The sequence below is a fragment of the Corapipo altera genome, unplaced genomic scaffold (genome assembly GCF_003945725.1).
Source record: "Corapipo altera isolate COAL_440 unplaced genomic scaffold, ASM394572v1 93, whole genome shotgun sequence".
Lineage (NCBI taxonomy): Eukaryota > Metazoa > Chordata > Aves > Passeriformes > Pipridae > Corapipo > Corapipo altera.
This window is the reverse complement of record NW_020885000.1, coordinates 740,900-758,528: the sequence shown is the minus strand read 5'-3', so window position 1 is coordinate 758,528 and position 17,629 is coordinate 740,900. Positions and strand designations below refer to the sequence as shown.

General features: G+C 43.7%; 1 protein-coding gene across 3 annotated transcripts in view; it reads right to left on the bottom strand.

Moving 5' to 3' along the window:
* The window catches only part of RABL6 (RAB, member RAS oncogene family like 6), a 55,262-nt gene that overhangs the window by 30,239 nt on the left and 7,394 nt on the right, over positions 1-17,629 (bottom strand). For 2 of the 3 annotated variants that reach the window (XM_027666976.1, XM_027666974.1), the window contains exons 2-7: positions 17,260-17,394; positions 12,263-12,310; positions 6,394-6,446; positions 5,209-5,300; positions 4,201-4,341; positions 3,062-3,167 (exon numbers count right to left, since the gene is read on the bottom strand). In XM_027666976.1, coding sequence (XP_027522777.1) covers positions 3,062-3,167; positions 4,201-4,341; positions 5,209-5,300; positions 6,394-6,446; positions 12,263-12,310; positions 17,260-17,394 — 575 coding nt within the window. The remainder of the gene's footprint in view (positions 1-3,061; positions 3,168-4,200; positions 4,342-5,208; positions 5,301-6,393; positions 6,447-12,262; positions 12,311-17,259; positions 17,395-17,629) is intronic. The other variant, XM_027666975.1, reaches the window with a different exon arrangement.

The following is a 17,629-nucleotide window of genomic DNA, read 5'->3' as shown; positions in this document are numbered from 1 at the left end:
ACAAGTGGTTTGCCTTGCCTCACACTTTGGCATTGAGACACACATCAGAGTTTTATTTATTTCAATTTTCACAGATCACAGTAAATCAAGAATATAGATTTAATTAAGAGCAAGTTTCAACTAATTTTGTAAAAATTCATCACTATTAGCAGACTTCCAAATACGTCAAAAAATGAATCCTATTTTACCATGCTGTATTAAAATATTAAAGAAACAGCTTATTTTAGCAATAACCCAAAAGAAGGGAATAAATCATATGCTACAGACCAATGCTTTGGCTGAAAGCCACATTCAAGGGCTTCCTGGGAAAAGGTAATTTCAGCTGTCTGCAGAATCCTGTCTCCTTCCAGTGCAGCATCCGGAGGCCTGGGTGACCTGATACTATTTGTGGGCCACCAGCAATAGCTACAGCTAAACTGCATCCTTAGGTTTGCCAACCCTGCCCCTGGAAAGGAACTGATAAATAACTGAAGAGCCCAGGCTGCCAGAGGAAACACGCTCAGTGCTGGGGGTATGGATTTCAGCCCTGTTTTCTCCGTGAAAGATGCATGACTGTAAGCTGAGCACAGGAATGTGCCACTGACACCAACCCTAAGGGACAGCCTGGGTCCTCGGATACAGCTGGACAACTGCTCCTGGAGAGCTACAGGGGATGCACTGAGGGACACAGAAACCCTCAGGGTTGAGTAAATCCTATGTGCATTTTACACCTGGCAGCATCCCTCTGCCTTTACCCTGCTCCAAAGTACTTGGGAAAAGACTCCCTTCTGGAGACTGGTACCGGCAAGAATCTCTGAAGGGATAAGCAGAACCTTTAGGAATTAAATCTAACTGCGATGTTCCTACAAATTCAGCATCATACTGCACTGGATGTTAATCAGGCCCAGGGATGGTCCCTGTGCACTCCAAGGCAAGATTCCCAATGAGTCTCCAGGAGCAGCAAAGTGCTCTGAGCCAGCTACTGTGGAGCAGCAGGAGGCACTGCCCATAAACCTGTGGCACAAATGCAAGGGGCACTGGAAAATCCAATACAGCCCAACTTGGCTGAAGTTTGACATCGAGTAAAGCCCCAGTGCCTGGGGGGAAGCAACTAAAAGCCTCCGAATGTGCAGAGTCACCTCCCTCGGCACAGAAGGCAAGGCCAGGGACCTCCTGCACACTGCAGGGAAATGGAACAAGCTATTTCCATGGAGATCCTGTGCTGTGATTTTTATCAAAATGAACACCAAAACACCTGCCTGCAATCCCCGTATCAGCACAGAACTGCAGGAATTAGTTTAGACATTGCTGTTTTAAAGGTACAGCCAGGCAGCTCTCCTGGAATGACAGGCACAGGACAACCTCCTCAGGTCCCACCTTCTGTGCTGAGGTGCAAAGAACAGAGCACACATATTTAAAAGTATGGTTTACATGTGCCCATCCAAAACTCCCCTTGCACATTTTGGGAACTAAATTCTAAGGAGAAGTCTTCCCAGGCTTGTTTCTGCAAGTATTGAATTATTTAATTACATGAAAGCCACAGGATGTGGGAGTCTAATTACGTGGCACTTGCACCTTCTGGGCTACCTCCACTGGCACCCTGAGCTCACTGAGCAGGAGAACAAATGTGAGCTGCTCACCCCATTCCCTTACCTTTCCTAAGCAACCACCACTGGAATCTCCAAACAATAAGATTTATTTTTTCTTTACCCTAAAGACCAAGATTTGTTCAAAAAGTTATCTGGTTTTGGTAACCTTATCAAAGTGTCCTAATAGCTTTCAGTCTCAGATTAATAGATCATGTTTACTTGTACACAGCACATTTAGATGAAAGGTCCCCTAAGACTCACACCCTGAAGCTGCTTCCAAGCAAACCCAATACTACAAACGCTTCAGAATTTCTTGCTTATTACTTTGGCCAGGGAAAATCCTGGCATACACAGACTGTCAACAGTATCACCATGAGCAGCTTCCAGAAACAACTCTGGCAGGAAGGCTGTGCTGATGGCTTTGTCTCTTATCAACATCTATCAGAGAAAAAAAGGACAGATCTACAAACCCAACAAAAGTAACCCGGGAATTAGTTCTGCGTGATTTCCACCAGACACCCCTTTAACCCAAACATTTCACCAGCATCATGCTGGTAGATTTCAATCTTCTCCTCTGAGTAGCAAGTTGGATTTATAGCTGCCCCCTAAAAAAATTATTGTTTGACTTGTTTTACTGGGATGTAATACATCCAGTTCTCTTATTCCAGTTCTTTCTGCTCTGCAGCCTGAGGACATGGTAACATCTACTAACATATTCCAGCTCCTTCTGAACTAGCATTCCAGTGGGGATTATTTGTATAGAAATACACATGGACACTTCGATTACTGGTGAAAGATAATCAACTGCCTATTTTTCTCTCATCCAACAGAAGACAATGACACAACATCATATGTGCCCTTAGAAAGCATAAACTATTGATCCCAAAGGATCCCAGTAGGATCACCCCAAAAGTGCCTCTTCTAAAGGTCTGCAGCTGAGAATCCCATCCTTCTCTGCCCATCTGGCCTTTGTCTTTCCCTTCAGCCCTCCCAAGAATCCTCAATTATGAAGAAAATATGAGATTAGATCCGTGTGCACAGGATCCAAGCAGATCTATTACCGTTAGGGCAAATATTTTCAGCAAACAGAGGTTCCTGAACTGTTCAGTTCATGACCAAATCTCAGCTCATCTGAGTTTTAACTGAACAGAATTGAAATCTAAAGTTTAATAAATGTGTCTGTGCAACATTTTTGACTTGGTAACTGCACCACTGGATGCCATTTTCATGTCAGTGTTACTCATTCTCTTGGAGGTTTTCTCCAGAAGTCAGTATTGGGAACTCAGCAGAGAAATCCTCTCGCAACCACAGACATGTCACAGGCATCAGTGTTCTAACATAATATTGCTATACCAACCCTAACAAAAACAAAAATCTACTCAGGATCCCTTAACACCAAAAGAAACCCCAAATACCAAATTTTTGCAATAGAGACAGAGCAAATACAATTTGTCCCACCCACCCAGCACACCAGGGCAATATCCCTGTCTTACCTGCAGCTGCAAGAAGGGGATGTTGAAGAATTTGTGCAGGTACTTGAGGCCAAAGCTGTTCTTCATGGAAGACTCAGCATAGCGGAAATAGGAGGAGCCAGGAGGCCTGTTCCAAGCAGAGAGAAGAACACTGTACCCAGGACAGACTGCACACACAGGGGCACTGGCTGAATTACACACCACAAGCAGCCCCACAGGCCATCCCCCCACCCCCAAATGTAGGCCAGTGGATCATTCTGCCTGGGACTCATTTTGTGCACAGCCAAAATTCACGCTTTGATCCCCTGAAGGGTGGCAGAAAGTGGCTGTTGGTGTGTCACAGTGTCATGTGCCTCCTAGGCTAAGAAATACTCTGTCAGGACACTGGGATGTTGGTTTCCTAAACTGGGGATTTACAGCTATACGAGTTTCTCATTTCTCAGTGATGGTTTTGGTTTAAAACCCCAAACAGACTGACAAAAATCACATATAGAGATGAATCTGTAAAGAAATGATTACATTATGGACAAAGTTTTAAAACGGACACCATTTCTGTGTGACTGACAAAGGTATAAGCAAGTAAGAGACGAGGAAAATGAAAAAATTACCTTAAAGACATGAAATGACATAAAAAGGTACAATCTACTGAATCTTGACCAACAAATAGTATTTTATACTACATAACAGAGCACTTCAGACCTCTGCATAAGCGAAATTCTTGTCTGGCTGGTGACGGAGGTGTATGACTTGGCTGTGCCTAAATGCTGTCTGGAAGCTCAGAGGCAGAGCAAGGAGACAGCTGCACTGGCTGGCTCTCTTGTAACTGAATTACTTAGAGCAGAGAATGGTTGTGCCGCAAGGAGAGGATTCTTTCACACGAGGACTGTCCAGAAAAAAGATGACTTCTTGGGAATAGCACTTCTGAAAGGCACTTGCTGCCAGGCCCTCCCTGCTTTCCAGGAACACAGCAAACAACCTGCCCAGAGCAGGCTCCCGGATCGAAGCCCATTGTGTCAGCAGATGCTGCTGTGAGACACTGGGAGCCCAAAGCCAGGCCCTGGGGCAGAGGGTGCATGTGACCTGGATGTGAAACACGGTTATCTATGGGCGATGTCAGATAGCAGTCAAGCCCTGCTGCCCTGCCAGGTGGCACAGCTCACCTGTTCAGGTTGTCAATGAGATCCCGCACGTCACCGGGCAGGATGACCCGGTGCTCCCCCATGTCCCGGTAATTCCCAAGCACACACACTGGAACGTGGGTCGGTACTTTAGGAAGCTCCCTCAGAATATAGTTAAATGTCCTTCATCAGAGAAGAGAGAGAGAGAAAGGCAGATGAGTGGGAACATCCTTCTTTGAGCAGCTTCATGCACAAATCGTAGAGAAAAAAACCCCAAAGAATGTTTTTTCCAAAATTCTTCCAAGTCTGTGGATTCTTTGTCCCCTCAGAGAAATGCATTAAGGCTCAATATGTTTGGATCATTCTTTATCCCAAAACAACTTGATAAGTTCAATAATCCACTTCCACCAGCAACCTCACATCTCCTACAGCAATATTTCCCTCAGTCCTGCAAAACTGTGTGCGGTCAGTAGAAGAAAAGTTTTCCCTCCTTCAACTTCCCCCAGACTCTCTGACCAACACCAAACCCATACAACATTAGCTTAAATATAAAGCAGGAACTCTTACCCCCTCCTCTTCCCACTCTGGTTTCCATATTTGCCTCACCCTCCTCAGCAGATGTGCAAAATGAACAGTTCATTATTTCTGTACATTAATGCAGCCCAGGGCCTCTAAATAATCCATACTAATAACAGTCTTCCTGGGAATTCCTCAGTAGCATTCCCCTTTCCCCTGTGTTCTGGGGAGCAGGGATTTGTAACATGCACTTTGCACCTGTGATAGCGCTAATTATCAAGCCTTAGCCAGCAGTGTATCAGCAACTGCAGCACACAACCTACTGGGACACTGCTTGTTTGGAACAAGCCCAGGAGAGGGGTTTATTAAAACCCATGTCACAAGACAAAGCTTTTATTTTAAGGGATACAAGCTTGCTTCAACTCATTAGGCTGGTTATCAGCTCTCAAATCCAACTGGGAATCTGGAAATCTAGGAGTAATTTGTTTTGCCTAAATAAGGGAGAATCATGAGGTACCACTGAAGGTCTCTTACCACTGCTTGGTGATGTCAAACATCATCACTACACCATTGCAGTTCTTATAAACATCCAGGAACTCTGCGTCCAGAGCCATTTCTGACTCTGCCTGAGGAAATAAAGGCAAAGAAGCAGTAAATAATTTGATTCAACGTTAGGCTTGTACAGAACGCAACGGATGCAGTGCTGAATAGGCAAACTTCCTAAAGGGGCAACCACTGTAAGGAGTATCTGTGGATGTCACGCCCTCATTATTGAAGTAAGATATGTGGTGGTTCCCAGCTTCCACTTCCCACAGGAGCAGCACATGAAGCACCTGACAGCGTCTGACAGCACATGCTAAAACCCACCCCTGCCCTTTTCGCCTGAGCTCTCAAATCCTGTGTTGTCAAGAAAACTCCATATAAGCTACAGGGTGGAGGACAGAGGGCACAACTCCCATTTCATCTCTTTGCTGATCCAAATAGTGACTGTACTCCTAAACCTTCTGGTGTCCAAAGCCAGGAGGCAGTTTCTCTCATGGAGGACTGACAAAATTTATTAGCACCTGATTGTCTTCTCATCATTTGGACTCTGCATGCCGCAAAGTCCAGACAGTACTGGACAGTACAGGTCCCAATCGAGTCTCCATAGCTCCTGCTGCAATTTGGTGCCTCCGGAACAATTCTCACTCATTTCCCAGGAGTGGAAAACACACCATGTTTGCAAAGGAAGAAGCAGCTGCGCTATTTGTTCTCATAAAGGCTTTTTCCACAGGAGAATATTTTAAGGAAAATTGTCCTCATCTGACCACACAGCCTGAGCAGCACTGGCACCAGTGAAAGGTTAACAGCCCAGCTCTGAGGTACAGCCAGGGCAGGGCATTGAGCGACTTCTTGAGGCCCCACAGGAAGGCCCTGACAAAAGGACTTCCTGCCACTGCCCACAGGCAGAGAAGTACAAAGCTGCTGAGCAAACACCTCAGCAGTGCAGTCATTTCCAAAAGACAGAATGGAAACCAGCAGGGAAGTTGTGGTGAGGGCAGGAGAAGGGCTGAAATGCACAGACCAAAGAGTGCAGAGCATCAGGGGTCCCACTGCCCCTCACCCACCTGCCAGGCCAGTCTTAGAGCAGAAACAAATACAGAACTTGCTCTCCATGGACCAAAAGTGGATGAAAGGCCTCCCCCTGAGAGGCAAACCTCTGCATCCCAAGTGACTCACCTCCTGAGGGTCATTCTCCAGTTTCAAACCATCTCCTCGTTTTTTGCATTTTCCTTAAAAAGAATTGTACAAAAAAAAAAAAAAAAGCATTACACTGGGTAGAGAACTGCAGGATGGGTCTGGGCAGGACCACAGCAGTTTGAACGTAACCTTAAAGCAGATCCTACTTCTACTGTAAGCCTGGGGGACGAGAAGGGGTAGGATAGGCATGCCTTGTTGAGGAATCCAAGCTCCCCATGTCAAGAATCCCAGCTAGTCTATTCAAAGATACAGTAAGGATATCTGGGGTAGCTTAAACCATGCTCTTCACAGCATAAAGCCCCAATGACTGAGTAACACAGGGTTGGTGCACTCCCGGCCACAAAAGGAAGCTACTTTGTTGCAGTTTTTGTTGCATTAGTGTTGAAGAAGCAAAAGCTCATGGGGCTGCTCTGACTGATGGCACAACTGCATGTGCAGCCTTCCTGAGAGATGCTGTGATACTGCTGTGCTGTCACTGACCTGAAGCAAGAGGTCAGGTCATAAATGTGACCTCAGAGCCCATCAGGTGCTTTGGGCTGCCTCATGACTAAGGAAAGAAGGGGTGGCAGGTGACTATGAGAATTTAACAGCCAAAAGACAGATAGAACTTATGGAAGGGGAAATCCAAGTGAAAGAAAATAAACTGTGGGAACAGGGCTCTAATCATGTTTCCATATCTTACAGCCTGGAGTCATAGTAGACAGGTGTATCTGCACCTACGACCACCAGAGTGGCCATCAGCTGACGTGATTTTCTGGTGTAGACACCCGGCTCTAAGGATAGCTAGGAGTCTCAACATCTTCTGTCATCTATTGCCAAGAAGGTTTAGTGTGGACACACCATGAAAAAATCTGTCCTCTTGCTTAAACTCTGTGTTCAGAGTCTCCAGAGTTTTATCAATGATAAGCACTGCACAATGAAGAACCCTGCAACATCTGGAGCGATATTCTACAGATACCAAGTATCTCCCAGATGTTACTGACAGCAGTTGAGAGCTGCATTTCTGAATTAACTTTGTTCTGTATTTTCTTAGTCTAAATAAAGACAAGCTAACTAAATTATACTGGCACGGACCTGGGATTCCTTCTCATGATTTCTAGAAATTCACTGTGTTGCTGACAACAGAAGGTGCTGGCAGCTCAGATGCACCTGCAAAAACCCTCCCAGCGACTCTGTAAAAGACTCTGCAACACTGAGGACCAAAATAGCTTCCAGCAATTCTTCAACTCTGCTGAATCACATTGAGTGAAGATTTGTGGAATTCAGGGTTCTGCCAGATGCTGCACGTGAAACAAAGTATTTGTTCTTCCCGCACCCAGCTCAAGGATAAATAGTTAGAAAATACAGTTATTTAGGAAAGTTTTAATGCTGCAGATTACAGCAGGATATTCTGGTGGGTGCTTCTGCGCATCACTGCAAAATGTTGCACCACTCATGACATCTTACTGCTTGCATCTGAAAGCAGTAGAAATATTAATCCTGATCCTTCCTCATTTGGGCACTGTGTTTCCCCGAGGGATCCAAGTATGGGCTCTGATTTCTCCCGGTGCAGCTGAAGGTGTGGATTGTCTAGGCCATGCATGCCTTTTCCCACTTCAATTCATTTCAAGTCAGTGGCATTTGTGTGGCTTCTCTAAATATCAAAGCATTGCTATTTCTGCAGTCACTGCTAAATGATGCTTTGTGTGACCTAAATTTCTTAGTCAAGAGAAGCTCAAGCAACCACAAATACTATCCATCATTCCTCCCATCCTGACCAATCAAGGTGTCTGCCTAACCCAGGCACACTTACACCCAACGCTTTGAGAAGGAATATATGACCTGCACACCTCTCCCTGCTCATGGTTTTCTGTGTGGATCCAGAGAAATGAGTAATCTTCTCGCACACAGCACATCACTGCTGCAAAGGAGGTCACCTCAAAGGAGTCACAGAGCTGAAAAGCGCATGTGTGTACAGATTCATGCACAGGATCTATTTCTGGAACCAAAACTGCGGGATGAGCCAGATAGAGGCAAAATGTACGCAGTGAAAAGATGCAATTCAGCCTGTAAAGGCAAGTGCATGGTGAGAGTTGTATGTTTGAGATTGCACTGATGGGTAATGTAGGAGCCTCAATCAGAAAACAAGGTTCTTTGTGCTGTGATGGCTCAGGTTCTCTCCCTGAAATGATGGCTGCTCCTTATCACAAGCATAAGAGCAACACTGACACCAAACACCCGTGGTAGCAGAGCTCCAAAATCTACCGAACAGTTCTTACTGGACACCAGAAGACTCAGGTTGTGATCAGCACCCGAGTCTCTGCATCTCTGTGTACCATCAGTTTTGGTGCAGGATAGCAAGGATTCAGTATAGCTTGCCAACAAACGCTGTCCACAGTGCAAGGGAGCTGCTTCCCTTCACCAGTCAAAAATACACATCTGGAATATTTGCATCCCCTGTGTTATCTAACTTGGGATGTCTGAAAATAACAAAAATATGAATTATGATCTTTCCTTCTTGCAGCACACCTCTGGGAGGGAGAGGGGTGAAAGGGCAGCAAGAAGGAAAGGAATCTCCAATTCAAGGGAAACAGTTCATGCTATTTTGTGGGCAATAGAAAAAACTATGATCTGATCCCTTCAGGCGCGTATGGGAAAAGATGTGGGAACCAAACTGGCAGAAATTACAAGACAGGAATTCACAACTGTTCCTGAATCACCTGCATTCAAGCAGCTTCTCTGCATTCAGGATCCATTACAGCTTATGACCTGCAGTAGTTACACAACTTGCTGCAAAGCCAGAAAGATGAGTCAGTAGTGTGACTTTTGCTGAGAGATCTTTCCTGTGTTCTATCAGTTCCAAAGGCAGCAAAGGAGATGATATTTACTACACATGCTGCACAAAATTCAATACAATCCATAGCTGGGGGCAAGCTCAACTTGGTAAGATTTAACAAATAGCATCCTTCCAGACATGAGCCCAGCTCCCTGAGCAGGCCCAGAGAGAATGCAGGAGGGACTCCAGTGAGTCTGGACATCTTAAAAAAGAATTCCAAAGAGTCAAGAACAAGCAGCACAGTCTGGCAGCACAGTTTGGCAGCTGCCATTCCCCTCTGCTTCACCACACTAACCAACCTCATAGCTTTTAACTTTCCACAACAAATGTCCCCATACTTCTCAATTAACTCTGGATGCTAAATAAACAAAACCAAGCTAAGTCACCGTCCAGGCAGGGCCAGCAGAGCTGCCTCCTGCATCCTAAAAGATTCTGGAGGGAAAACCCACCCTGCTGAACCAGCAAGGACAGGGAACACACTACTGGGGAGCACCAGGAGAAGCACCATAGAGGAAAATCACTGTTAACTTCAGAAATATACATTAAGTTTTCAGGGTGCAGTTCCCTGAAATTTGGGGTGCAATTCCCTTCTATTCCCCCAGCCCCCTGTGACAAGCAGAATGGCAGCACTGCACAGCAAAGGAAAGCTCAAAGCTGCTTTACTCAACTGAAGTTGAAAACTGCAGTTCATGGATACACCTGTTAGACGGTCAAGCCATAATAACCCATTTCAGGGCTTCCAACGCAGCTTCAAACATCTTCATTTAAATAGAAGTCTCCTAATTTCCTCCAACAAGGAAATGGGGAAACACTGGTGAAAGAATTTAGCCTGGAAAACAACGTTATGTTGAAATGCATGTTCAGAACATGCATTTTTTGACAGTTTCAAATCCAGCCTGATAAATGCAGCATTCTGCCCCAGTCTAAATATGCACATTAGCCAGGATCTGGTAGGCAAGGAAACAAAAGAAGGATTTGGTCTTGTCAGCACTACGCTACAGCAGCACTGGATACTTTACTACTGGAAGTCTGCAGTATAGTGTGGCTCTCACCCAAAGCATCGCGTAGGAGGATTTTTTGTCCTAAGCATACAGAAGGAAAATAAAAATGTCATGAGATAACATTAATATGAAAGTTAGATATGAGCAGACTCTTAATGGTTAATATGAACATTTTCCTAAAGTTGCACTTATCAGGAATCCACCATGCTATGGCAATAGGAAAGGATTTGATTTTAACATCTTTTTACACTGCGATTTTGTTAACATCTTTTTACACTGCACTCACTGAGCACAACTGATTGCAAAAAATACATATCTGTGGTCCATAAGCAGGGATCTTAACAGAATGAGTTTTATTTTAAAAGGCTACAAAGTGGAGGGAAGAGAGAGAGCCCCTTGAGATTTCTAACACAGGCTTCACTGTCAGAAATAAAAGCAGGATCAGAAGAGCTGTTATCAACATCTGCATGTATCACATCCCGTCTGCTTTGCCAGAAAAATTACAAGTCTCTAGTTGAGAAGATGACTCTGCTCAGAGAAGCTATTCACAGAAATAAATGCTGGAACCACATTATTCCCAAATTAACTATCTATCTATTCATACGAAAGCTGCAAGGCAGCAAGAACACAGATGTTTTGCTCAGATTCCAGCTTCTCACTTGTCATCCCATGATCCAAAAGCCAAACTGTAATCAGACTGACTTCAGCAGTAACTCTGGCCAAAGCAAGGTTTTGTCTATACTGTGAAAACTGGGGCTTAAACCAATAAAAAGATAAAGTACACAGGATTTTCATTTAAAGTTCCTGGCTCAAGTTTACCCTGAAGGCTCCATTATGCATCTGAACTAGAGCCACCACCTCTAATTACTTTTCTGGTTTTACTATTTTGAATACAATTCAGCTAATTTCTCCCTTTCCCACTCCCTATTGTATTTATTGTCTCAGTTTTAGGTGTACTGAGTGTAAGTTGCACAGGTGGTGGGGCAGAGGTGGTGCCCCTCGGACGCTGTTCGGACAACAGTATGGATTCCAGCCAAGGCTGCAGGAAAGGCAGCACCAGACAAACCATCAAAGTTTAAGTTTTGATGACTGTGGTCAACAGATTTGACAGAGAGAGACACCAAACAAAGCATAACCCACAGAGCAACAGCTGCTCACCTGCACAGTTGCTTTCCTGACCATACTCACCCTAAACCAGGAGCCTGATACCAAATGCCTCTTAAAAGCCAAACAACATCTGCATTTCGGGCTACAGAATGGGCTGTTGAGATTTACATCTGAACCCCAACCCCTCCCAGGAAGAGATCATACTGCCTATCCCAGTTTGCGCTGCATCCAGTCTGCATCTTCACAGATGTTTTGAGGTTTGGCTTTACTTTTTATAAAATAGAAGTTTACACTCTGATAAAAATTGAAAACTAATGAAAAATGTATTTATACATCATAATGCTTTCCTTGGCTAGGTGTTTAGAAAAGCTTTTGAGAATGCACATATTGTATTTTCTGTCCTAAGTAAATTTAAGTAATTGGCTTCTCTTTCATCCTTTCCCCCTGCAAGCACTACCCACTGCAGATACTGTTTTATCCACTTAACAATAGCATGCCTTCACAAAACAGCTCAACAAGAACTTTCATAACCAGAAAAAAGAACTTGGAACCTGTCTAAACATACAGCAAACTATAAAGGGAAGAAAGTAAAGTTTATTCTAAAGCTCAGAGAATCTGAATACACTGAGCACCAGGCTACTTCATCTATCACGGGCACATGGAACAATCGCTTCTGAACTGCTTCTGGGTTTGATCAGTAGATTCCAGATCAGTTCAGATTCTAGATAATGGGTTCTCAGCATAGGACACTCACCTCTCCTTTCCATATTTTTTCAGGAAGTAATATCTGTGCACTTGAAAAAAGTAAGTAGAGATGTTTTTTTCAAAGTAGAATAAGTAGGTATTTCTATATTCCATGTAAGTTTTTAATCAAAATTGAGAAAGAACAATGGATCTCCATTAGAAAAGAAGTTATAAATCTTACCTTTGTCAACTACATCCCATACTTCAACTTTCACAATATCATCAGTGGCTGGAAGCACAATAAGAAAACAAAAGATTAAAAGAAGGTTTCAGTGATATATCCATCACTCAGTGCTCACCAGAGAGAGCCCAACCCAAAGCCAACATGGTGAAAGCAGCACAACAATGCCAAAAGAAAAGCAAATCCTGTGTGAGAAGAAAACCCAACCAGAACAAGAAGGTGGTGTGCTGCTGAAGGTCCAAGCTGTCAACCAAAACCATGCCATCTAAAGAACTTCCTAAAGATTCTTAGTCACATAAGTGATGGCTGGATTTCCTTGATGGTTCATGTCAGATTTGAAGCATGTTGTAAGTATTTTGTGTAGATTCTTTTCATAACACACAGAGCTTTCCATAGCCCTTCAAAAATGATGAAAATTTAATTCTGAGGATAAAGTCTGGTCTATAAGCAAGACGTACAACTGGAAAAAGGAATATACACATTTAGGGAAGATCAACCTTACTAGTGGCATTTCCAAGTAAACGTGACAACCAGTGCAGACACCCCTGTAGCTACCAGAAACATATTTTCTCTGCACATTTCTAGGCGCATATTGTGAAAAATAAGGTCTCACTAGCACTTTTGCCTCTTACAAGGTGCAGCATCAATAAATTACAAGCAGTAACATAACTACATATTTGAGTTGATAAAATCTTAAGCAAGACATGCAAAATTCTAACTCCAGTGACTGGCACTGATAGCACAGACAGCAGTTTCACTTTTGGGTGTCATGAGGGACAGGTAGATCTGATTCGATGTTTCCACAGAATCCAAGGAGTCTGATCTTCAGGAAGTTATTCCAAGAAACAGCTGCTTTTTGGAAACGTTATAGGCTTCAAAGCAAAAGCTTGTACCTGGAGCAGCTCTGAACATAACGCAATGGAATAGGACGATAATGTCTCAGAGTAGAAAATAATCTCACAGGATGGTATGAGATGAGTGTAACTGTCAACCAGGAAAAATTTTCTCTACAGAATTCACTGTTGGTTTAACTTAAATGCTTCAAAATATTGTAAAGACAAATTATGAATAAAGGAAAATTTTGATCCTCTACTTCCGGAGAAAGATGGTTTTTTACATTTATGCATGATGCAAAATCGGCCTCTGTTTTCCTCACAGTAACTTCCACTTATCTCCCCCTGTGCCAGCTGGCAGTGGGCACTGGACACACAGGAGACTCCCCCCAGGTCAGCCAAGCTGGTGCCTCACAGGACTGAAAGCACATGGGTGTACAGCAGCCTGCAGTCTGAACACTTCTGCTCAAACCACTACACTCCCCAAATTAATTCTGTCCCTGAACATTCCTACATACCATCAAGCCAGGTACAGCTCAAGTCCAACATATTAGTCATTCCCCTGGCACCCAACTGAGCCAGCTCCTCACTCACAGGCTCTGGCACTGAAAGGAGCTCTCCCTGTGCCCTGGACTGCTCAGGGTGTGCTGTGGCCCTGCGGGTGCTGGGACACAGATCAGCTAGTGGAGGTCTGCTCCAAATTCCTGCCCTGCAGGTGATAAGGCAATCCTGGTGCCTTTCCACAATCAAGACTTGCTGTAAAAGGATAGGAGATGTTTGCCTTTTCCAGATGCCAGATTTTGCAGAGGCTCAGGAGGAGCCCAGAAAGCTACTTGTTCTTTCCAGCAGTGCCACGTGAAGCTGTACATCAGCACTAACAAGGGGCTCCTGGGGAGAAGCTGGAACCCCAGTTCAGAGAAGTGAGCCCCTGTGGTGACAGGCAGTGTTCTCCCAAGAGGTGACCCAGTGCTTGGCACTGGGACTTTGCTCCCAAGCTCCAGAGCTCTCCACCTCCTTATCAGGAGCCAAACACACCCTCAGTTATGATTTGTTGACCTGCTGAGTGATTTCTGCAGTACTGACACCCTGCTGAGCAGGTAGCTGGGAAGCTGAACCTCTTGACCCCCACAGACCTGCTCGACACCCCTTTTGTCTGAGGGAAAGGTTGAAATTTCTCAAAGAAAATGAGATTCTGCATGAGATCCAAGAAAACCAAAACTGTATTTCCACATGCTCCTGCTAGCTCACAGCCAGGAAGTTCTTTTTCATCACTAGTGTCACTCCTGATGATCCTGATCATGAAAGAGGATAATTGCTTTAGTGCTACTGTCTTGGCTTTGGTGTGTGATTCATGCCCAGCAGCATCTCACCTGAACTGACTCTGGAAGGGATGTCGCAGCAAAAACAGAGCCAGTTCATCCTTTCAGCTCCCTAACTTGGATTAGCACAAATCACGATCAAACCAAGGCAAAGATCTGTTCTCAGCTGCTATTTGGCCAGGTACTCCATAGCACACTGAACACTGCTTTCCCAGAAAACGGTGGAGAGCTGTGAGAAGACTCCAATTGCAAGAACACTCATTTAAAAATAAGAATCATTGGATTGTGGGTGGGTTCATCACCACGAACTCACAGGCCCTCAGGCCTTTTTACTCTCGTGCAATGACAAGATTCACTTCATTCGCTCTGGATAACAAATCCTACAGCAAAGGGCAGCTCTGCCATCCCTCACTCCCACCCATAAAGCATCCAAAAGATCTGAACGAAACTATTTGCCAATGTTTATTTCAGACTTCATTTCTGAGGCTGCCAAACAGAGAATAAAATTGGTGACTAGCATAATCTAAAAAAGCGTTCCTTAGGGTCAGGAATGGTAACTCCTTACTTGGACAAAAAAATTACAGAAAAGCAACTTTGTCCATTCTGCGTAGGAAGAAATAACTCAAATTCCGCTACCTTTATTAATTCCTCAAGTATAAAATTTCTGAAGGTGCTACATTCCACATCTAAAATGTCATTCTTCTAAGACCAGGCAAGGTAAGAATCCTTCAATATTTGACAGCAATTTCATTAACATCTGTAAATACTTGCTGCCAACTACTTCATAATGTTTATTTAAGGTAGCTTGAGAGCATGATCACAGGAAAAACAAACTTTATTTTTCTTTTACTGATTAACTCGGCCAATGGGGCAGGAATTACATCTGAGTCAACTACTCTGAAGGCCCACATCACCTGTCTTGGATGGAAAGTTCTCAAAACAGGAAAGAGACCTTATAATGTCTTTTAAAATGGGGGTTACATTTTAAAACAAGTATTAAGAAGGTCAGTGGAGAATTTCCTATACTGATGGAAATTATTACTAAGACAATAGTACAGTGTTTTACAATGTAAAAGAAACACAAATGAAAGGCAAAATTTCAGGTACAGCCTTCCAGATAGTTAGACAAGCTCAGCAACACTTCACCTTGAGGAAAGTCCATCAGCAATGTACATACTGCTGTCGGCTCTGGCCAGGGAGTTCTACAGAAACCCAGCACACCAAGGTTAGAACTGGGCACCAGAAATAACCGATACACCTGTGGTTCTCAGCACACAGTAAAGCCACCCCAGGTGTAGATGTTTCCTATCCCATTATTGCACCCATGTTGAAAAAGTCAGTGCCTGAGCCTCAGCTCAGGAAGAGAAATGCAGACACAGGTGAGATGACTGGATCTTTCTCCAAACACCATTTTGCATGTGCACATGCGTTTTGTACCTGTCTATGGATACAAAAACAGTTAGGTAAGAATAAGCCTCTTAGAATTAAATGCCAGACTCCGAGGTTGTATCTACCAGCACTGTTATGTTACCTACACCTGTCAGAGTGGAAACCCAACTCTGACCTTTAACCCGTGATAATGCAGAAACCCACAGTTAACACTCAGTGCATTCTTTACACTCGCATATCCAGGAAAGAGGAATTTCATTTCTTACTCTGATCTAAGTCTGTTTAGGCTGAAGCACTCAAGTTTGATTTTGGAGATAGTTTCCATCATCCAAACAACTTGTAAGCTCTGTGTTCATTCCTCAGTAACTGATGTGCTGATATCCTGAGAGAGAGGAAGAGGAGTGAGGGGAAGGATGCCACAGCCAACATACACCATGCCAGAGGTTTGGCTGCATGTGGGAAACACTGACCACAGCAGATCTGCTGGTGAACATACCCTGTAGTTTTGTGAGCATTATCATGAGACTTGGGCATAATGGTATCACCTGACAATAGAAATTTGAGTAGTGAATCAGACCCAGCACTCAATTTGGTGCTCATCCCAATGCATGTTCTCCCAGCTGGGAGGAGACGGACAGTATCTGATTCAACAGAATGCCTGACTGGGGCAGATGGACAATGTCTGATAATGACAAACAACTGCTGACCGTTTGTGTACAGCATACTCGGTCTTACAATTTCATACTGAATCAGCAGTTCATCCCACAAGGCTGTGGCATTCTTTTTCAGGAACCTGAAAGTCGGACTTGACGCACTGTTGACTCACAGCCTTATGCAATTTCAATGCCTGCAGTGTCTTCTCAAGCAAGAGGCAGGGCTTTCGCAGCCACTTTATACTATTAGAATAATGGGGAAAATTAAAATACAAAATCATATCTTATCACCCAGAATCCAACAAACACTTAAAAAAGGCAATGGTATTTCTGTGCCTCAGTAACTCAGCCTAGAGCTAAGAGTACTACATTAATTTTTGAAACATCACCTTCCCCAGTTACCAGATGCTCTTTATATTTTCATCAGTGAAATCTAGTTTTCTCCCTGCTATTCACTTCTAGGCAACACCCAAAGCCTCAAAGCCAGATTTACATAATAACTCATTTTCTTTAACATGTCAAGCATATCACAAATACCTCAAATACTTCAGACCATCTATTAAATGCTTCCCTTGAATTGTGGCTTCCACAGACACTTTAGCACTTAAAACATACAGTTTCTGTGAAGTTATTAAAAACATGACTGAGAAACTATAAATAATAAGTTAAAATAAAAAGTGATGAGAAACCATTTTATCTCCCAAGAAGACAGAGAAGAAAGAAGCAAATGAGGTTGCAGCGGAATTTCCTCCCCCAAGGCACTGTCGCATGACTGTCAGTCCCTTCACTCTATTCCATCTTACTTTTATAATTCCAGTGGATGCTGGTGACTTGGATCTCTTGAGTCGGAATATATTCCTCAATAAATTTCTTTCCCTGTAGTCGGTGCCAGAGTGTGGTTTTCCCAGTGTTCCTGTCCCCTCGGATGACAATTTTCACTGGGGAAAAGAACAGGCAGACAAATAAACTTGATTAAACACAACTTGAAGAACACTCTGAAAAGCACGTTAACTTTTTACAAGTATTATTCAGATGTAATCAGTCCTCCCATATTACATAGGCATGATGGGGTTCATTAGAAAACATGAGCCCCAGTCATTAAAATCAATCTTTATTCAGTGATTCACACCAGCTCAGCAGAAAGAACCACCAGCAAGGCTGAATCTTCAAAAT